Source organism: Poeciliopsis prolifica, unplaced genomic scaffold, assembly GCF_027474105.1.
Source record: "Poeciliopsis prolifica strain line A6 unplaced genomic scaffold, Auburn_PproV2 SCAFFOLD001, whole genome shotgun sequence".
Taxonomy (NCBI): domain Eukaryota; kingdom Metazoa; phylum Chordata; class Actinopteri; order Cyprinodontiformes; family Poeciliidae; genus Poeciliopsis; species Poeciliopsis prolifica.
Window position 1 is genome coordinate 25,308,570 of NW_026562376.1, and position 23,504 is coordinate 25,332,073.

The following is a 23,504-nucleotide window of genomic DNA, read 5'->3' on the forward strand; positions in this document are numbered from 1 at the left end:
GTATTATGTAAATCTCAAAAAAGTTAATTTTACATAGTATTTCCCCTTTAAGAACAACCTAAATAAGTTAATTGTTCTCACACATTAAAATTCTTCATGCAATACTCCAAGAAACACATTTAAGTGATTCCCAAACATGTGAAAATGCTTTGCGGGAAGGTCTGTTTGTCATTCTGATTGTTTTACTGCAGTTTCTTGAGTCCACTCAGGTCAAAACTGTAACTTTTCTAAACAAAAAATATTAATGAAGCTGTGATGAAATTGAATAGATAACTCTCCAATCCTCCAGGACTGGGAACAACTCAGAAGCTAATCATCTAAGATGCATGCATTTGTTGGCATCAATGCAAAGACAAAGAGAAGTTTTATTTATAAACATTGGTGTTTTTTTTTGCATATTTTGTTGTATCCCTGTGAATTAATACGCTGGAGAGAAAAAATGCACTTTCTTACACAATAGTGTGTTGATTATGTGCATAGAAAATGCAAACTGAATGTATTTGTGGACATTTTCTTTTCTTTTTAAATGATGCATGTTCAATTTTAAGATCTTATCGTATTTAACGTTTCCCACCAACCCTAAGCTAAAAAATAGATTACATGCATATTAAAATAAGTTAAAAGTCTTTAATATTTTTTCTGTCATTTAATAGTTTTGCTGAAATTTAACTGTCTGAACTTCTCATGTGGTTTTTATGTATTTTTTTGATTCTGTGGTACGGCACCCTACAAGTTTTCATTAAGCCAACATCGCGATATCTTTGATCTTTTAAAATGGAAAACATTTAAGAGTTTAGAATCTTGCCTATGCCGAAGATAAAGAAAAAAAGCAAATAAAAAGCAATGTGCTGCAGAGCGGGTCTATTTCTCCAGGGGTGCTGTGTTAATGAGGGGTTTTATATCAGCATAATTCTCCTGGTATTGTCCTTTGTGTCCGTTGTCAATAAAACAACAGATGCTTATTTATTAGGATCATTATTTCTTTCTTTTTGTGACAAATATTAGAAAACATGCAACACTCAGACAATGCAAGCAATCCATTACCTTTGTCAGAGAAATTCAATATTGCTGTGCATCAGAAGTATCTAATTGCTCATGTCTGACGCTGGACGGGAAATTTGATCGCTAACTAGACATTCATCTGGATTCATATTTCATGCCATAAAACTGATGACTGCAGATACACATATCAAATTTATTCCACACTATCAGAAATGAAATGAAATGTATTTGGTGGCCGGTTTGTACATGTGCAGATAAAGCCTTGGTGCACATTCACTGAAACATGACCTGGAACACTGCGACAGACTGGCGACCTGTCCAGGGTGAACCCCGCCTCTCGCTCGGAACGCAGCTGGAGATAGACACCAGCACCAGCCGACCCCATTAGGGAGAAAGGTGCTCAGAAAATGGATGGATGGATGGATGGATGACCTGGAACAGTTTAACCTTTTAATCTGTAAGAGCTGATTTCGATGTGCTATTATCTAACAAAGGGGAAATTATGAATATATTTGCATAGCAAGCAAAAGCCAACAATATCAAATACTGACTGTGTGTTAAATCGCATCCTAATCCTCAAACTTTGTTTTTTGGGCCCCGGCTTAGTCGTTTCATACATGAATTTTGATCCTTTGTGTCAAGATTTCTTTCAAAAAAATTTTTGTTATTTTATTAAGGCATAAGAAGAGGTAGGAAAAACATTTGTAAAATATATATATATATATATATATATATATATATATATATATATATATATATATATATATATATATATATATATATATATATATATATATATATATATATATATATATATATATATATATATATATATATGTTTTGTTTTTTAGGTGGTTAATTGTAATTTTCTCCAAATACAAATACAATGTGTTTTGAAAAAATACATCAATGTATTGTTCTTTAGGGGTTATCTGATGTCAAAATATTTTTTTTCTTGTAAGAGTTGTCTACAGTAGAAGGAGGGACAGGGTTGGTTGGCATGCTTTTTAGTTGGTCGGGCGTATTGGATTTAACAAAAATAATTTCTTGCATTTGCAGCTAATGGCCAGTACGACACAGAAATCAACAAGAAGCACAAGAAAATGGCTTTTAGATACCCCTCCACTGTAGTGACCACTATGCATGAAAGGGTTAATTATTTGCAAGCCACAGCAATGACAACCTGAGGATGAATCTTGATAGAATTGGGTTTCACTTTGATGATATGGACTTCCGATTTTGTCAGGATATTTTGATATACATTACTTTGATAACAACAAACATGACCCTAAGAAATATGTATTACTTTAATTAAAGTAGCTGCATTCCCTTTAACTATAACATTGTGCAAACTGATACTTGCTTAATGGAAACACAACAATTTTGAAAAACCTCAAATTTTTCATCAAAGCTTTGTGCCAGGATGTGATGATTTTTCAGCCGTATCAGAATAGACTATTTTTACAAACTGCAATGGAAACACATTTTGTTGCATCAAACAAGTTGGCTGTTACTACTGTCAAAAACGACAAATAGATGATACAAAGAGGTAGGAGGATGATGGTTCGTTTTTGTTTCTTTCAGATCATGTGCAGCTGGCTCCACCAGAGCTCTCAGCATCACGCACATAAGCAGAATTAGCATGCATTCATAATGGAAACACCAAAACTTGAGCACATCTCTCATGTGCTCTGAAAAATGTTGATTGAGTGCATAAATGAAACACTCACAGAGCAGCAATTCCCCAGTGGCTGCCGCATTTCTTCCCAGCCTCAATGAATAGTGACAGGCCGATGAGGGTGATCGTAGGGGCAATAGCCAAAGGGCCGATGTATTTAAGCACAAAGCCGACCAGACCAGACAAGCCCAGGACAATCTGAACCAGAGAGGCAACCAGGATGGCCCCCTGAATCTGTAGAAAGAAACCAAAGAGGAAAACTTTTAAACTCACATTCCAGAGAAAGAAATTAACCACCATTTACAAACATCATTGGCATACTAAGTCTTTCACTTTTATCCTTTTCAACACACTGACTGATAAACATATTTTATTCAGTTGAAATTGGCTTGAATATATAAAAAAGGCAGACCTTTTATCACACTGTCTGAAGCTAAATCAGACCAAATTTCTCTTGTTTTAGGTAACTATGAATTACCAAATTTCTGCTTGCTAAATGCCACACAAATGAGAGACAGGATATGTCAGAAATTGGTAGATTTTTCACTCTTAAAATCAGAAGTTTACATTCAGAATGCATAGTTTCCCCGCTGAGTTCCATAAACCTGGTTGACTATTGGGCTAAACATTGCTTGTTTATTTTGTGTAGGTTTTTTATACACCAGTAACAGCAATAGTGAAGATATATAAAAAAAATAATGTTTTCAAATGCCTATTTATGTATTTTTTCATTTATTCATGGATAGTCACGCTAGGATGCACTCTACGGCGATTGGAAAATGATACCAAACCCAATAGCGTTCAATTCTAAGTTCAAAAACCAAACAAATGTACTAGGTATGATTTTGTATTTTGGCACTGCAGAGCATAAATGGATCTTGCAGATGCAAAATTCATAGAATAAATACCAAATAAAGGATAAACACTGTGATGACAATTTTTGAATGGAATTAGAACAATCAAATAAAAACGCAGATGGAAAATAATACAAAACTGAAACACAAATACTAACAGATGGTGACCAATCCCTCAACATTTCCTAATGAATAAATAAAGGTCAATGACTCGGTTTACTGTTTTAATAATAAAAACTAATATGTTTTTTGGAGCATTTATTTATTTTTTTTTGCGTTTTGTGCTTTCAAACACCGCAGCAACTCCACTATACATGGCTGTACAGTTGTGTGTTTGAATGGTTTCATGAGATCCACATAGAAGTGAAAATAGAAAACTATTTTCTCCGTGTGTTTGATTAAGTTTATAACGTGAGAGCAATTTTCTATGTTCCAATTGTTTTTACGACACAATACAAACTGAAGTCGGTCCTATTACATCCAGTGTGTTAACATAAAAGTCCTAAAAAAAATACTTTGCTCTTTCAGTTATGTTAGGCAAGATAACTGAAAACATAATGAAGTTAGCAGTGGGTTTGAATTTGGGAAACATGAATTCTTTTGAGCAATTTTTGTGAAATACACAAAACCAAATATTACATAGCAAATATTTTCATCTATGGTATTCAAAATAACTCTAGAATAAAATGCATTTATGTATATGAATGCTCAAAATCCCAATTACTTATGTGTTGTTTAAATATTTTCAATAAGTGCAGCTATAGTAGTCTGAGAGCACATCACATGGATTTTTTTTCTTTTTTTTGTGATTCCCAGCTGAGTAAATAAAGACATCAAGAGCTGAAAAGTATGCATGTCAAGATCTCAACTAAGTCAATAAGGAAAAGAATTTCAAATGTGAACAAAGCATCTTAACTTGGCAGGTTCCTTAATAAATTTACTGCAACAGATAGATTTATGATTTTTAACCCTGCGGCTTTAAGAATCTTAAACATCACTACCTTCACTGTCATTAAACACCATACAGTTATAAATCCTGCCAAACATATTTTTTATTTCACGTGTATTATGCAGAAAATCTGGGAATTACAGCCCCATGCAGAGGGAAGCAGAACTGTGTCAAAAAGTGTGCAAAGATGAATTCACAGGTAAAAAACTTTTTCTGTATATTGTCTGTGACTGACAGTATAAAGTACATTGACAGGGAGGAAAAAATGATTGCATTACAGCCCTTACCGAACTGTAATTTTCAGAAACTTGTTTAAAAGCGGAGTTCATCCAAAATGATGTAGACTTTTAACCAACACCAAGAAAGATTACAAATTAATGGAGCTCAACGTAAATTTTCTCAGGGCTTTTTTTGCTCATGCTTCGCTGATTTGCAATCTGTGAAAACCTAGTGGAGGCTCTTATTTCAGGCAGAGTGTCACTGATCCATTTTACTGGGAATTATTGCAGTGAATATTTCACTAACCTCACATATTCGTGACATCCAGATTTCATCGGAGTGTTCGCGCAGTACTGGAGTGGTGCCATTCAGCAGCTGCATGGACTGGGTCGCAGGTGCATTTGTGGCTGGACACTGCCATTTGGGCAGAGCAAGAATGGCCAAAGTAGGGGTGATGAAACTGAAAGTCCCTCCCTGAAGGATTGGTAACCTGTAAATCGGTAAAGTCGAGAGTTTACAAGTCAGGAAGACAGGGCAACCTTAATGGGTGGAACGGGAGCCAAGCAAAGTTAGAGATGGAACAAGACAGATGGTACAACAGTATTTGACTGAAGTATGCATGCTTCTGTATCTTTCTGTAAACTTTAGTGTGTAGACAAACTTAAACAATATCTATCTATGGATGGATAGAAAATCATATTTGTAGTTAACCATATGACAGGAAGGAGAAGTTAATCTTTTTCTGGTTGCTTTAATTTTTAAAAACCAGCTTCCTTAGTCCTGCTAGGGAAGTTGGGTTAGGGAAGTCTTGCATAATAACTTTTACCGACCTGTAATTGACCTAAATTCAGGTGAAAACGTTTGGCTTGTGGACTCATCTGACTGTTTGCACAGTTGTGCTCTTTTACACCAGTGCTTTTCACAGTGGGCCACAAGGGGGCGATATGGGGGCCTCAAAAAGTCAAAATAATTTTTCTTAATTTCTCACCATACTTTTTTTGTTTTGTTTGTTATGCCATGTTTTATGTCAAATGTAAGTTAAAATAATTATTCCAAACTCTCAATTGTCAAATTCATCAAGCATCTTTGCTCCTCAAATTTTTCTAGCTACCAAGAAATGGAAAAGTTTTTGACATGAAAAATAAAACAAAAGTCCAGGACACTGCTGCAAGAAACCATAAGAACTATGGAAATAAAATAAATGTTGATCTGATTAATATAAAACTATTAAAAATAATATCAAATAATATTACACATATTCTTAGAATCAAAACAACAGAATGTAATGACATTTTATGTTATCTGGAAACAGAATCATAACATATAATAATAAAGGCTTCCACCAAAAGTCTTATGGGCACCTAAAATCAGAAAGTATAAGCAAACTTTATGCTAAACGAATGCATTAATTATTGTATAGTGAATAAAAAGTCTAAAAGTTGATGTTTCTTTACATATTTTCTTGCATTTTCTGTGGGTTTGCAAAGGAGGGGGGACTGTGCAAAGGTAATTGCTTTTTGCTGGTTTGCTGCCATCACTCTTCTATCTCACACCAGCATGTTGCACCAGTGCAGAAAGTGCAGATAGATGTCTTCACTGTATAGACTACTGTGAGGTAGGAGTAATAGAAAGTTGATCACTCTGAGGTAAAAATAAAAGAAATAGCTTCCAGTCTAGGGTGGCCGGCTGACTCTGTGGACAGTTAATGTTGCCGATACATAAAATTGAGCAAATTGGAATTATGAAACTAAATGTGCTTACTCGAAATATGACAATAATAAAAAAAAAAGAAATAATAATAATTAAAAAAACAACGCTGCATAAATACGCAGCTCCTCCCAAGGGGCTTGCCTCCCCAGACTAAACATGTGTAATATTTCTATTGAATGGAAACACAACAATTTCGACATTGCATTTTTGCTTTTCTTTTCTTTTTTTGCATTAGCAGAATATTGAAAAACTTTTGTACACATTGGCAATGGAAACACAGCCACTCAACGTTTTTTTAGTAAAAAAACTTTGAAAAAACTGCATCACTTTCTTCCCATTTTCATAATTCCTAAATACTTTTTGTTGATCTATAACATGAAATTCCAACAAAACACATTAGCGTTTGTGGTAGAAGCATGGCAAAACATGAATATGTTCAAGCCCTGCAAACGCTTTTGCAAGACACTGGAGACACACACGTTTCAGTTGTTAGAGAGACATTTGAACATATGCAAAGAAAATAAAGATTAAGTGACCTATAAATCACTGTCAACCTATTTGCTTGGATCACTTGTGACCTTTTAAGCATTTGGCAACAAATGCAGGTGGAGAACTTGAACAAAAGCTTTAGTTATTTCCACATGCTGGCTGATGTTCAGATGTGCATGTGCACTTTCAAACACTATGTTCCCACATGCAGAGTGAATGGTAAATAGGTAGTAATTATGAAATTCAATAAACTCTAGTCACAGAAACTATTGGCAATTAAATAGAAAGCATCAAACACAGGCGTGTAAAGCCGAGTCCAGTAAAGGGAGTGCAGGGATTAGACTTGAAAGAGAGACTCTTCCTCTTAGCATTTGTGTGGCAATCTGACTCAGACCAAATCAATGCAAAGCAAAACATGGAGGTGGACAGAGATTTACTTTCAGGTAATCCCAAATAAAACTAAAATGTAAATGGGTCCTCTATCGTTCCAGGAAACACTCAGGACAAGGGTTAAACGTTCAAATACACCTGAGCACAGAGGAGGCATTGTTAGTTGAGATATTTCTTCACTTTACACATGCTTCAAACAAAAAAGAGGAAAAAAACAACCCCAGCGCAAACAGGAACCCACCCATACATAGAGCACAGTCATAAATATTCTTTTACACTGAGGTAAGTACCTTCCTAAGTAGTTTACAAACATTTGAAAGTGCCAGTTTATGTATCTGAGCTTTGCGTAAGCCAGGTGGCTTATTGGTTCACTGGGGCTTTGTTACCTGGTTCCAACGGTCGTCTGCAGCAGCGTGCACAATCCTGACACGAAGAATATGGTGGAGATGAGATTGCTTTTGGCCTCGTTGTTGTCTGCGATGCAGAGAGGCTCGGCGAGGATCAGCGGGACGGCGATGATTCCGCCGAAGGCAAGGACATAGTGCTGTGGATCGTGAATGAGAAGATGGACAGAGGAGATGCTGAAGGATCACAAGACCTCAAACTTCAGTTCCAGAACAAGTGCTACTAGTTGCTACAGTACTATGTGACATGGTTAAGTCCAGGTACAGCTATGTTCACAGGTATGGGAGTATCTTAAAAAAGGAATTACACTGTAACAGGTGTCTTTTTACTGTGTAAGTAAAAAAATATATATCTGGCAATAACTGGCAACAGGTTCAGAGCAATGTTCATCATCTTTGCCCACCTATTTGATCCAGTGCAATCTTGCATGTGGGCAAATCTACAGTAACCAAATAGCCTAAGAAAAATGTGAGTGGAGGACTGCATAAACTCAACCAGAAATTCTTGAACATCTTGCACTCTTACAGCTCACACTTCACGCTTAGCTTTTGTGTGTGCTGAGGGGAGTTAGGACATCTCTGCTGGTGAAGAGCACCACTGTTTAAAAAGAATTTGTGTAAAAGGAAATACAAATCAAAGACAGATGGTAATAAACTGGAGCAGATTAATGAAGGCACTTTTTAAACTCCCACGAACAAAGCCAGTATATTTTAGATGGCTGTTTGGAGGATTACTTCAGATTGATAGCAGACCATAATAGACAGACGTCTGGAATTAATTTCTAAGATTGGCACAAATTCAATTTCACATTTGTAAAACATGACCATGACACACTGGAAATGCCTTGTTGGGATAATGAAAGCTCAAAGTCTCTTTCACACTGTTTTAACTGTGTACTGCACATATAATTAAAGAAATACCAAGAGGAACAACGTACTGAGCGCTGCATGCTAGCAACACAAGAATGTACTGATTGGACAAACCAATGTGCTTATAATTATTTCAATAAGAGGAAGAATACATCCCCTTCTCTCTCCATCCATCCATCTTCTCCCCCTTATCCAGGGTAGGGTTGCAGACAGGATTTACAGTCGCAGCCAAGGTGTTCAGGGGATCTGTTTTTTTGGATTTCAGATCGTGTCTCTGCTTTTTGCACATGATGTGGTCCTCCTGGATTCATCTGTGATCTAAAACTTTTGCTATAGTGGTTCACAGCTGAGTGTGATGAGGATCAGTGCCTCCAAATCCGAGGTCATCGTGTTTAGCCGGAAAATGGAAGACATCATGTCACAAGTGGAGGAGTTTAAGTATCTTGGGTTATTGTTCAAGAAAGAGGGCAAAATGGAGCAGGAGATGATAGGCAGATTGGCACAGCATCTTCAGTAAAGCAGGTGCTGTACCAGTCTGTAATGAGACAAAAGGCGAATCTCTCAATTTACCAGTTGATCTATGTTCCTAGTACCTCTTCTATGATCATGAGCTTTAGGTTATGATTGAAAGAACAAGATCACGGATGCAAGTGGCGGAAATGAGTTTTCTCCGTAGTGTGTCTGGGCTCTGCTTTAGAGACAGTTCGGTCATCCGGGAGGGACTCAGAGTAGAGCCGCTGCTCCTTCATGTCGAGAGGAGTCAGTTTAGGTAGCTCTCGCGTTTGGTTAGCCTTGGGCCGGCCCTACGTACTAACCTTTTAATTTCAACAATTTTCAACATTAATAAAATATCAAAAGAACCTATGCAAATTTGCAAAGAAAATGCAGTTTGCTCGTGAGATTTTTACTCCTACTGCAACTCTGAAAACAAGTCATTTTACCTCCTGTTGTTTTTCCACTATTAAATAAAATCCTAATAAAATGCAACGAACCTTATCGTAACAAGACTAAAAGTTGAAAAGCTCAATAGGTGGGAATATTTTTACAAGGTGCTGCACCCCTTAATGAAGAGTCTTCTAACAGGAAAGCAGAGAAAGTGTGAGGCAGAGCACATCAGTGAAAAAACAACCTGTTGACCTCACTGATGATGAGGTGACTGGAGAACCGTGAGCTCTGAATGTCCTTTGGATTTATAACAGCCTATTTCAAGTTGTGATTTAGTGTGGTAAAACATGGGTTAAGCCCTGGTCTTCAGGTGTATGCTGTGGCTCTAAGGGGATCCAGATAATGTGAAGACATAGTCTTTTATCTTTGCTGCAGTCAGCCACCTGGGAATTTACGGCTCCTCTTATTTTCCTTTTCAGGTGAAAAAAGAAATATGACTCTCCCACACCGCATGTAGATAGGCACCATCCTGTGAAAAGAGACAGGTACTACTATCTTTATAGTTTTAACTATGAGGTATCTGGCACTTGTACTCTATCCAAATTAAACACAGAATAAAAAAAGACACGTAGACTAATACGCCCGTAAACAACCTGATTATTTAATAAGCTGCAAACAGCATAACAATAATCACAATAAGTGCTATTGGCTTTAAAAATTAAAATGTGCTGCAAGGTGATAATTCACTGTGAAGAAGTGTTTTTTCAGCTGCAAATGTTAAAATTGGCCAAAAAACATCAGAAAATAATGTCTTCAGGTGAACAAAAGCATGTTTTCACTTTCAAGCTGAGCAGGTTTCCATTGCATTTCATCACGAATCATATGAGGCTCTTTGGTGAGCCTCAAGTTGTGTAATCAACAGCAGAACCTTTAATAAAAGGCACCACCGTTTGCTTGCAATACTTAAAAATAAAATTGATATTTTGTTTTATTACTAAATGTTTTCTGGATTTTAATATCATCATGAAGAAGTATGATTTCATATCCACTTTACATATTAAGGGGAAAGTATGATGTGAAATCTACTGTTTTGAGCTGTAGATTGAGAACTGTTGCCTTGCAGCAAGAAGGTCCTGGGTTCGATTCCCAACCCGGGGTCTTTCTGCACGGAGTTTGCATGTTCTCCCTGTGCGTGCGTGGGTTCTCTCTGGGTTCTCTGGCTTCCTCCCACAGTCCAAAAACATGACTGTCAGGTTAATTGGTCTTTCCAAATTCTCCCTAGGTGTGAGTGTGTGTGTGTATGGTTGTTTGTCCTGTTTGTCTCTCTGTGTGTTGCCCTGCGACAGACTGGCGACCTGTCCAGGGTGAACCCGCCTCTTGCCCGGAACGCAGCTGGAGATAGGCACCAGCACCTCCCGACCTCACTTGGGACAAGAGTGAACAGATAATGGATGGATGGATAAAGGTACAATGTTATTCTCTCAACAAAACCAAACCGGGAGTATAGATGCAATTCTTTAGTGTATTTTTGAGAAAATCTTTAGTCTCTCACTTTACAGAGCAGCCCTCTCCCACAAGTCCGCCACTCAGCTCCTTCAAACTAGCTCAATATCGGAGTGACATCTCACTTCAATGCTGGTAAAAACATTGCTAAAGGGTTGATAGAGGAGCCATGTTGTGATGACTTCCAGGAGGTGAAGTTTCATAAAGAGAAGGAGTTTTTAATTTAAGGCTCAAGGCATTAAATTTATTATTTGACATATATAGCATTATTTAATAACTGAAGAGTTACTTGATAGTGCCTTTAGAATACATAATACTGCCCCTTTGAAAGTTTATTGCAGTAGTGGTGCAAGATTTACAAATGCTGATGTCAACAGTATTTTGCAATATTTTGTTGTATTTGACAAACTGTAATGTTAAAAAACATTGTGGTTGTTCAGAAATGTATATTTTTACTCAACTTCAAGATTGGACAGTCATTTTCATACCTTAAATGCCAAGAAGACCTAATAATAATAATATTTATACAAATGGAAGATGCAAATATCCAAATTCAAAATTGCCATGTAATTCACCATCTGACTGGCATCAAAAACAGAACTAATATTTTTTGTAAAACTGGATATAAATTCAGTCATATGGGAATAATTATGTTCTCCTACTTTGTAAAATCCATATCACATAAAATTGTTTGAAGGATGTTGTTGTAACATGACAAAATAAGGAAAAGCTAAGAGGATATGAGCATCGTTTCTATCAGTAGTACATCCTCATCCGTGGTTCATTTGGGGGCCTCGCGGAGGGCCAAAGCTGAAACGATTAAGCTCTAAAAATATCTAATCGCTCATTCATGACCAATGTTTATCCATTTTGTTGTGCCTCCTCGTAACTAGTTTTACGGCATGATTCTAATGTCATGGTTGTTTACCTCCGAAACAAACTCATGACCCGCTGGTCCTCTGATTTTCTTGTGTAAGCACAAGCACGACGCAACGTCACGTCATTTTTCCAATACCTCCGTCGTACCCACCTGATATAATAAATTAACCTTTAACATCATTTGACCTTTATTCCAATTTTTTGAGTATGTTTTGATATTTGGAAGTACTTTGGCACAAGTCATCGTCACCAATTCTAGATTTGACAGACTTTTGTTAAAGTTAATACAAACAGGAAAAAAAAATATTGCACTGAATACTACATGTCTGTAATGTGTTTTAAGAATGTGCAATAAGGGCCGCATGCATGTTAAAAAAAAAAAAAAAGCCAAAACAACAATGTCACTGTAGCTGTCTTGTGCTTGCATTAAACCTATTAGGGTTTCACATGAGAACTTTATCTGTTGTGGTAAACGCACAGACATGCTGGAGTCTGATCAGTGAGATTGCTCAGGAAAAAAAATAATGTGTTTGCTGATTGATTTTAAACAGCACAACAGAAAGGATGCTGTGGGTGTATAATTCACAGTAACGCATACCTAATTGCATCAGAACAATAAAAACCTGCAGAATTATGCGTTTGCAAAAAAAAAAGCCAGAAGAAAAACTACATCATCTACGGTTTCTATGTAATATTGGACTCATGCTATGAAATAATTTTCAATACAGAGATTTTCTCATTGTCTATTCACGATGTGAAAAGTCATTGTGGATGACTGGTTATATAAGTCATTGGTATATCTTTAGTTGAGTAGATCTACTGATAACTTATTTTATATGCACTCTGTTTGTCTGTCTATGGAATCTGAACTGTCTTTGAGCAAAACAATGGAGAAAACCCATAAAGATAAACCAACATAAGTAAAAGCACAATTATAAGAAATAGTATCCATTCATCCATTTTCTGAGCACCCTTCTCCCTAACGGGGTCGGGAGGTGCTGGTGCTTATCTCCAGCTGCGTTCCAGACAGGTCGCCAGTCTGTCGCAGAAGAAGTAGTGTTAAAAAGCAAACATAACTTAAATGCATATATTCGTTTTTGTTAATAGAAAAATAAAAGATAAAAGAACACATTTATATAGATATTCTGCTGTGATCAAAAGGGCCGTCTGTCAGGATCGTAGCAGCTTATGAGTGTAGTAATGGATTTAAAGATATTCCAACATTATTTCAAATCAGACAGTTGAATGACATCCATAACAATTATCAGTGTTACGTATGTCTGGCCTTCTAACCAAGCATGAAAGCATGAAACTTAAAGTTTCAAGAGGTCCTAAAATATCACCACATGTCATGGACTAGGCCAGTGGTGCGCAAAGTGGGTCCTGGAGGGCCGGCATCCTGCGTGTTTTAGTTCTCTCCCTGATTTAACGCACCTGGATCAAATGATGGCTCATTAGATCCCTAAGAAGAACATTGACATGCTGAAAAGGTTGTCACCACCACCAAAGAGAGAACTAAAACATGCAGGATGCTGTCCCTCAAGGACCAACTTTGGGCATCGCTGGACTAGGCTGTCGCTACTGTAAAAATGGGAGACATACCAGCAGACACGGACTGGCAAAGAACTATGAAATGACTTGAGTCAACTCAAAAGTTAGGTCTTGATTTCATTAAGATGTAGTTGGGTGATTTTAATTAAGCTGTACATGCAAGAAAACCCTCAGCATGTGACAACTGTAAGGGGAAATGCTGGACATTGGTGTTTGGCAGCCTCAACTCAGAGAGACTGACCCAAGGAAGCTGTGCCACAATCCAGCAGCTTGCCTCCATCACATCAGCGTGTGAATGAGCGAATGGCTGAATGCAGCGCAAAGCGCTTTGGGGTTCTCTGAACTTGATAAAGCACAATACAGGATATCTTACCCTTTACCAAAAGAATAAAAGTCACTATAGGAACTCATGTTATTTTTAAATGTTCTGTCATCTTAAAGTGATAAGCTGTTATTTATTTACCTGAAAGCCAAGGAGAATGCAAAGGTACCACGGTGGCCTGTCATTCAGGGAGTAAACCAAGTCAACACATTCGTCTACCGCCCGTCCAAGAGGCTCATCGGTGTGTGGCTCCACGGTGTCGGTTAGCTGTGGCTGTTCATCACTGCCCTTGAAACATAGCCGGAAAAAAAGGTAAACAGGTGATCAATTCCAGTCTAAGCCTTTTTCTAAATCAAGAAAATGACTGTGACTGTCTTGAATTCTGTTTTAGCTTTGTTGCTGGTTTAGTCTGAGCTTTAAAAACAGTGGAGAAGAATTGGGCAAGTTTTCTTTTTACAGTCTTTTTCTTACAATTAATTATTCACTTTATAATTAATAACAAACATTTGCTTCATATTCGCTTGACATTTCAAATGCACAAATGAATGACAATAAAGTTTGTCAATGTCTTTTTGTTTGCTTTTACTGAATAAACTGAATAATTTAGCATTCATTAAATGTTTGAAATGTGTGTATGTAGATATTCAGATTGTTCTTGGAAAGGAAAATGACTGATTGGCAAAAAGTATTTGTTCTATAAATATTTATTGGATCTTATGTTTTGTATCTGTATGTGGAAACAGGACATAATTTTCAGCAAAGTCAAGTAAAAAAACAATAAATAAATAAAAAGTGAATAAACGGGGTAAAAACTCCCCGAACACAAAGGAGGTTGTTGTGGGTTTGATCTAACCCAAAAGAAGGAGGGTTAGATGAGCCCAGCTTTTGCTCAAATAAGCTGTTTTGCATGTTTTTGCTGTTTTGCAGTTTTATTTTACAGGTTTTGCAGCGAAACAAGTTGTTCCACTTGGCTTACGGCATTCTTCTTTTAGGCTTTAGAAAGGCTTTTTTTCAGCTCTACCCGAGTGTGTGTTGTGACAGTTGATGCCAAAAGTTTGGAGACCGACAGAAACCGTGTTTCTCACAAACTTTACTGCCTCACTTTTTAACCACAAATGAGGAGGATGAATTCAGCTTCCCTCACATCCTGTTTCCTGTTTTTTGTTTGTTTGTTTTGTTTTTTGCTGATTTCACTCATACGTAGTTGATTCAAGTTATTAAACAAATTGTGACATCTTACATAGACTATTTCCAGACTGGTAGATTTAAGAAATCACTGAGAAAGACAAGGGCTGTAATACATGAATAAGAATACTCAATGCTCCTCCACTGTGTCTAAATCAAAGAACCCACCATTCTGAAAAGAACAAACATTTCAGAAGGTTGAAAAGCAGAAAGAAAGGAAGGAAAATGCTGATTAGGTGTGTTTCTGGTTTGGAGTGAAAGAACATGGCTACACAAAGTGTAATTTTGTCAGATGTCGACATTACACAAGGTTATAATAAAGAGAAGTGGAGGTTGCAAACTGGTGTAGGCTACTCATTTAGAATAAAGGCGAGTCCTCCTGTCCGAGCTGGATATTTGAACTTTGAAATCTTTCCAAGCCTTTCACCACCATCAGTGGATGGGAATGTTCCATGGAGTGGCTCAGCCTGGTGAGCCACTCCAGTTTGACAGTCCTCCCCTCTGGACTGGAGGTTTGGTCTTTTCAGTGTTTTGTGCCTTTGATCAGACACAGACCCAACAATGATGGGAAAACTGTGAGTTTTTTGTTGTTGTTGTTGAAACATGAGACAATGCGTTTCATCGTCATGCGTTTCACCTGATCTGCCACTACAAGCTCTTGACTTTCCACTGTTCAGCGCCAAATTCTCTAATTCTGGTTCACATCTAGTTCACTGCTCCGTTCTATTTCCTGGATTTCCCATTTCAGAGTTTTGCACAATGTGGATGTTGTTATTTATTTATTTATTTATTTATTTATTTATTTATTTATTTATTTATTTATTTATTTTAATCCCCTGCAGTGCGGGGCAGTCGGGAAGCGTATCAAGGGAGAAAAGCAGATTGACGTAAACCGTTTAAAACAACAGAAACAATCCCGGTATTCTGATGATTAAAATTCAAAAGTGCAGTGGTACAGTTTTATACCGGATCATTTACAGCACAATAACTATAAAATAAACACTCTCTACCGTGGTATCACCACCATACGGATTTCTTTATTTAACTTACTTTCTTTTTCTGAGGGATACACACTGAGGGTATCGTGATTTTAGTCATTACATGTTTATAAGAGCAATATTCTGTTGTCCTATGGAAGAGTGCAGCATCCAGATGGACAGTAAAACACTTTGTAATATAAGTTGTTGCTCTGACATGATCACAGCACTGACAAAACATATGTACAGAAACTAACTGTATGGAGGACAACAAAGAGGTAAGTCAGACAATTCTCAGAGTCGTAAAAGAAAACGTGACATCAAGGGCAAAATAGCAAAAACAAACTAAATGTTAGCTGAAGCACAGACAGAGATTACAACTGCTGAAAACCATTGTAACATTTATGTTTGAGAGCCAGAAACCAGGACAGGGAAGATTCCAAAAGATTTATTACAAAACACAGCGGGATTGCATTGAAGTGGTCCTGGAACACAAAAAAACAAAGATGAGTGACATGACTGGATGGAGAACCAAAACATAGGAAAAACAAAAAGGAGATTTAACAGGAATCAGGGATTTACAGAACCCAAGAATCTAGTTTCTGCAGGGCTAGAGGCCATGTGAAAGACTGGCCTTGAGGGTCTCAGAGATGTTCACTGAGAGCAGAGGCAATTGCGTCCACAAGCCAATAATTCATGGTTCATAAGCTGTCCAGGGTCATGCACAGGATGATCTCAAATAAAGGGGGGGGGGGGGGGAATCCAGAATACAACAGGCTTGAAACAGGGTCAGAGTCAGGCGAGGTTCAGCAATGGAAGCTCAAAACCTTTACTATTATACCGGTAAGAAAGAAGCAAACATCAGTGGTGTGAGTCAAGCAGGGCCAGTAAAGTGTTGGCTCATGAACCAGAGTTTGAAGGCATCATACAATCTCACACTGAGCAGGTGAAGAGAAGGTGTTTGAATATGGAGCACAATGAGCAATCAGCAGAAGATCGGCAAACTGAAATTATGACAACTATGTCTGCATTTCCATTCACCAAAAAAATCACGCAACCTGAAAGTAAGAAAATAAATTCACTCAATGGTACGACAATTCAGGAAAAAAACTTTTTTTTTTCTTTTTGATAAAACGTTCTTGCGATGGGATGAGGTGTTTTTTTTTTTTTTTGTGCTATCAAAATTGATGGTTTCACAAAACTGCAATAGCATCACTTTTTTAAGCATCACACAAGTCATGTGATCAACAGCCGGATGTTTCTACTGATGGGAACCACAAAGAAGACGACAGAAAGAGGCAGGAGGAGAATGGATTGTTTTTGTTTTTTAGCAGTTGGCTCCACCCGAGCTCTAACAGCATCACACACTTCATGAAAAGTTGCATGTCATTAAAACGTGTTGAATCTGCATCTCTACTCTAAAACCACAGATTATAATTTCCCCTTAAGTCGCAGCATCTGTGACACATCTCCCAAGTATCAAGTATCAAGCATCACAGCATCTCCTAATTAGGCGGGGCTTGTTGACGTCTCCTCTTATGGCTGATAGATGATGAGTCATCATTGGCCCTGCCAAACTTCAACCATGAATTAAAGTCATAATTAATTCATGGTTAAAGTATCACTACACAGTACAGCTCATGATATGTCAGTTGCTGTCATGATTTTTAGTGACTTGTGTCATGAAGAATCTTATCGATGTGTGATTTTAATAAATTTTTTGTTATTTGATGGAAACAGCAGAATTGCAGAGTTGTGCATTTTTGACATGTGCAGATTACAGACAAAGATTTGCCCACATTTGTTATGAAAACAACTACTTTGCATGGGGCAGAGGATGTGATGGCATCAGATTTTAATTAAAATTGTTGGGATACAATTGTATTTTCTATTTCAGCTAATTACAACCATTTTCATAAAAAAAAAAAAAAAAACGTTTTCAATCATCAGAAAATAGTCATTTTTAAGCTAACTCGCGTTGCTGTATGTGTGGAAAATGTTCATTGAAAAGTTCTTCTGCTTTGTGTCTGACTCCTGACAAACCACCAAACATATGTTTTAACATGGTAAGAAGAACAAAAAAGGGTTTCCAGTTTACAAACCCTTTGGTGGATTTTGAATTGGTCTCCTAAAGGCTGTGAAACTCTGTTATGGCTGTTTTATAGAAAACAGGAAACAAGAAAATGGTGGAGAGAGAACGCATTGATGACAGGAAGTCTTTCTTTTTTTATTTGTAACATTTCAAGGTTTGCTGTAATGCATTAGGACATTCTGTGTTGTTCCGGAAAGCAACTAACTGATTATTTCTCTGAGGAAAAAGCTTTTTGATTTGGTAATAAATAAGAGGGGGTGTCAGATTAAAGCAACCGTGTGGCCAAATGTTTCATATCTTATTGTTACTGACGTCACAAGCCGGTTCTGCATTTTATCTCTGTTTGTACTTTAATGTTACAGTTTCTGAGCAGGTATTTCACTAAAAACAAAATGGCTCTGGAGGTTGCATGTGAAAGCCTTTGCTTCCATCTACTGGCCGTCACTGAAGCAGTTACCGAGAACGCATGCAGAGGAAGGGACACATATTTGTTGCATTATTTGCGAGAGTTAAAGCAAGCCATTGCTTTTCAAAATATCATTTAATTTACTCACAAACAAAGAAGGTTAAGAGAGAAAAGGTGGCTGTGATTTTAGATAGACCACTATTTGCACTTGACAAGTAAATGTCAAGTGTGCGTCCAGATTAAATTAAATTAAGGATGACGATATATTCAGTGAAGACTCTGTTGAGAATGTGATGTTTCCCTGAGGTGCAAAAAACACAAAATGTTACCAAGTATTTTGGTCTACTTTTTAGTGAAAATATCCCAGTTGAAATAAGGCATAACTAATTTATAAATTAAAAGTACTTGTTCCATTCACATATTTTTGAGTTTATCAACTGAACGTAATTTACTGTTTGATTAGTAGGGTCGATTGGAATGTCCCTGTCGCTTATCAAATCAAATCTTATTTGTATAACGCACTTCAGCAACAAGGCATTTCAAAGTGCTTTACATTATAAAAAATACAAAGACATAGAATACAGTCAACAATTGAGACGTTAAAATTTGCTGTCATTACAAATTAGATATTTGATAAATATTTCATTGATTATATTTATGCTTATATGTGACTTGTTGTGAACAGGTGTAACAGAAACAAACTGAACTGAGTTGGGTGTGCAGGAGAGAAATGCCTGGTTTTAGAGCACCGGTTGAATTCAAATGCTGAGAAAACAAAAACAGTCTGCAGTTCTTAAGTCCCCCATAGACTACAGATCTACCAGCAATACAAGCTAATTGTTTCCTAAAGGTCCTGGTAGTCCAAGATGGGGGTGTGTGTGATGACCCCTCCTATGTCGGGAACTCTTTTTATGCACAATGTACAAACACAGAAACACTTTAGCTTCAAAAAAGCTAAAGTGTCAAAATTTATTAGTTGATTTGGGGACATTTGTTATATTTGTTAGTGGGCACATTTAGTTTACATATGTATTTCTATCAACTTAAAGTTAATTTTGGTTGCTTAAGATTATGTCTTTGTTCTCCTGCTGGTACTTGCCTGCCTTGGAGTTGCCAGGCAAAAGAAGGGGGCCAGGGCTCAGCAGGCTTAAATGCTGATTGGACAGTTTCTTTGTTTAGATAAGTTTTTGTATTTAAGTAAACATTAGTATTTAAAGTTTAATATTTTAGATTTTTGTTATTTTAGCCAAACTTAGCTGTTTTTTTGTGTGTGTTATTTGTAATTGTATTCTGTTATAAAATCTCACACAGAGCAGGTATATGATAAATAATAACAACAGTGATAATTGCTATTATTATTATTGCAGCAACACCAGATTGACACCAGTGATGATATTACTATTACTTTCATTTCACTTTAGATTTATCTAATACCACTAATAATAGAGATTATCATAATTATTATTACTGTGTTGTTATTGTAAGGTGAAAATTCTCTCTATATATAACTGAAGAATCATAACCTGTTGTCCCCAATTAATGCATTTAGAAGAATTGTTGTTTTTCAGTGACAAATCCTGAAAAATACCTTATCAGCTCCAACAATCACTTCACTCCCCAGACACTAAAACTAATATGTTTGTTGTCAAAGACATTTGACTATTAATTGATTACTACATTAGTTGACAATGAGGAAAAATAAAACCCAGCCTTAGCCAACAGTCAACAGCAGGATTATTTTGGATAGAAATTACAACAAAGTTAAATCGGATCAACAGATCCTACATGGGTTTGAGTAAAATGCTATTGCGACATACTGCACGTCCTAATATTTTTTCATGAGCGTCGAGATTGTCACAGTTTCAGTGCAACACCAGGCGTCACTAGTGAGCAATGAATAAAGCACCAAGTAACGCTGTTTTACTCGGCCGTCACTGACGCAGAAAAAAGATCCCAGTAGGAACGTTGAGGCGTTTGTCATGAGAGCAGAGCTTGACATGAGAAGCTCACAGAACAGGAAGGCTGAAGGACAGAAAGTCTGGAAAAGGTTCAGATACTGATGGTGTGTGTACCACTGCAACCACACCTGTTACAACTAAGTTTTTTTTGTTTTGTTTTTTATCTCTATGTGCGGGGTCTCTGACTTTGGAAATCAGCCTTCAATTTTAAATTATTCTGACGCTGTGTGTCTGGTTGTTATTTACAATTGTCATTATTACTATTGCCATTACAGGTCAATCAGCTTTCTTCTCCTCCAATGAGAGTCAATTTGTGTTAATTTTGTTTTATGTAATATCATTTATTTGTAAATGATATTACATAAACTAGCACACTTGCACAAATACCATAATTTGTTCTTAAGTACAAATTTATGGTAAGCAATATTTTTCATTAAATTTAAATAAGGGATGAGATTATATAAGTATTCATTTCTTTCTACTCCTTTTCAAACAGAAAAGAAGAGGAATGCTAACTATTTTTGTTTTCAGTTGAGTATCCATCTGTTTTCTCTTGTCCTACGGTTTAGCTGTTTTCTTTGTTTTCAAAAACCTGTTTGAAATAAATGAAGAAATAAATGAAATCTTGCCTGGTGAACCAGGCATCGGATTTGAGACTTTTAATTCTCAGTGAAAAATTGGTAACATTTTGTTTTGTTCTAACCAACCTGGTATTTTGCATTGTCTCATTTTGTCTTGTCTAATGACAAACTCAGCATTTGGAAGCCTCACATTCTGCTTTACAATGACTGTCAGTTGAGGATGTAGATGATAAGACCTTGTGCTGTTTCATGTACACATGTTGACCGCCTGCCATGTTCACACATCTGTGTGTCAGCATTTTTGTTCCCCGTTATCCGAAGTACTTCAAAAATTTGTTGAGGGAAGAGAAAAAAAAAGGAAAAATATCAACCTCTGACTCAGCTGTGAACACTTGTGCACCCTATGCAGTCTGTTTTGCTCCATTCCTACACTCACAGTGGTGTTCATGTCGCCGTGGAGGCCATGAAACTGACTGAAAATGATTTTATTCAAAGTTCCTTTCAGCTTATTCGTAATAACTGTTCCATATTCTGACCTATATCCAAGCCTGCAGCATAACCCTAACAATTGTTAGTCCTTGTAAGGAGGAAAAGTTTCCGTAATGTGACTGTAAACAGATTTAGGTCACTGTGACAAAAATAATGTTCACAACAAACAACACATTCAGCTGTATTTATTACTGTCTACTTTGGGGGTTCATGTTTTATCTCTTTACTATTTTAAATCTGGCATCTAGGTTGAGAAAAATAAACCTCTCGACCCATATGTTTTAAAAGCATTAAAATCAATTCCACGAAAATATTCTCGTGCTCATTCATGCTTTAGTCACTGCATTCCACTGTGGCTTACTTTTAGCTTTTACTCCGCTGTGTACTTATTTTACCCCTCTGTCCATTGTATTAAAAATATAACTAAAATTCAATTTAAAAGAAAAAGTCCTGATGTTATGATATCATTTGAACTTAAAGTTTCTAGTCACAAAGCACCAGTGGAACTTTTAAAGAGAATTCAGATGACATTTTACTTACCCCAAATGCAGGCTTGATTCCCAGCTCAATGTTCTCTTCTTTAGTCGGATGCATTCTGGTAACAGAAGTAAGACAGAGTGTCGTTTCTTCTGTTGGCCCTCAGTGACAATACCGGACGGGATTAAAGCTCTCAACTGACTGCAGAAGGGAAGAGTTATCCTGTGAACAACAGCCCCACGTCACCAGAGGATCATAGTGGCACTTTCAAAACGAGTGTGGCTCTGGTATTTTGTAACTTGCTTTCCCGCTCTCTGAAATGTTCCTCGCTGCGCTCGTGAGCAAATGAAAGCTTCGGCTACTTTGACTTGCAGTCATGTGTCTGCTGATGTGTGACGATGGATCTAACAAGGGTGTAAGATGATTTGTCACATGAATTTGTGAGACTTATCCACTTCTACGCAGGTCTTGAGTGAGAATATTTATGCCGTAAGTGTAATTTGGAGAATCCCAGGGTTTCTCTCTTTCTTAACTCTTTAAAAGTTAAGAAAAATTGGTTGCTAATCCTTCTGAACTGAAAGACTGGCGCCCAAACTTTTAGTTGGGTGCCATGACAACAGATTGCCATAGCAACCATGACACTGACATAACAGCTCTATCTTAATTCAGTGTCTGCATCTTTCGAAGGATGGATTTGTAGGCCGATTATGTAACAGCGTGGCGACAAGGCCTGTCTGGATTCGAAGACTCCTTCAAATGTTCTCTTCATTCCCCAAATTTGAAGGATGGGTCCGGTGTATCCGTCGCGGCCCACCGCTTCCCAGAATTTATTGCGGGTTCAGGCAGCGTCATCTAATTGCAATATTGCTCTGATATTGTCGGACATGTCTGCTCCCGCTGCGTTAACAGCCAGCTGGCAGCTAGCTTTCCTCAATGAGTGGAAATTAAACACTGATATTATTCAGACAGGTAATATTTAGTTGTAAAATGTTTGGTTTAATGAAGTATTTCAAAACAGAGCAAAACGGTTTGATTGTTTATATTCAAGCCTTTGAACATATCAGGTTTATTTAAGATCTGGAGACTTTTACATTTGTAAATGAATAATTTGCTTATATTTATTCCTTGTAGAAAAGTGCAATAGACATTTGAACATTTTAGAATCAAACTAACAGATTTCCTTTTTTACTATGAACATCCTTTACTATAAAAGGCGAAGAATAAAACAGAAATCAGTAATACATGACGGAAAAACAAACTTTTGCTTCGTTTTTTTCTGCACCTTTCTCTGCTTCATGCTGTCACGGTTGCTAGGCAACATGAGTTATGCTGAGGTGAGGGCGGGGCAGTTATTCACGGCCTGTGAAGGACCCAGCCTACATGAAGGTGTCCTGCGAAGGATCCAGACCCTGAATTCAGACACAACTTTAGACATTTATGTTGCATTTATGTTGCAAAACTGAGTTAATTTGTATAAAGCCAGGGTTTTTTTTTATTGAAATTGTTGCATTAAATTTAGAATAATATTATTCAATGAGACAAGAAAATATTGGCTCTTCTATTTTTTTTTTATTTTATGAACTATGTCTGCTCTATTGAGATTAACTGTCATGAAAAAAATGAATAGATCATTA

At 37.0% G+C, this 23,504-nt stretch overlaps 1 protein-coding gene across 2 annotated transcripts in view; it reads right to left on the bottom strand.

Moving 5' to 3' along the window:
• si:dkey-106n21.1 (solute carrier family 23 member 2) overlaps positions 1 to 22,459 on the bottom strand; it is a 41,579-nt gene extending 19,120 nt beyond the window's left edge. For both annotated transcript variants that reach the window (XM_055031539.1, XM_055030753.1), the window contains exons 1-5: positions 21,934 to 22,459; positions 13,847 to 13,993; positions 7,678 to 7,835; positions 5,009 to 5,192; positions 2,733 to 2,914 (exon numbers count right to left, since the gene is read on the bottom strand). In XM_055031539.1, the coding sequence (XP_054887514.1) occupies positions 2,733 to 2,914; positions 5,009 to 5,192; positions 7,678 to 7,835; positions 13,847 to 13,993; positions 21,934 to 21,987 (725 nt within the window). In that variant the 5' untranslated portion in view covers positions 21,988 to 22,459. The remainder of the gene's footprint in view (positions 1 to 2,732; positions 2,915 to 5,008; positions 5,193 to 7,677; positions 7,836 to 13,846; positions 13,994 to 21,933) is intronic.
• Between the last annotated feature and the right edge of the window lie 1,045 nt (positions 22,460 to 23,504).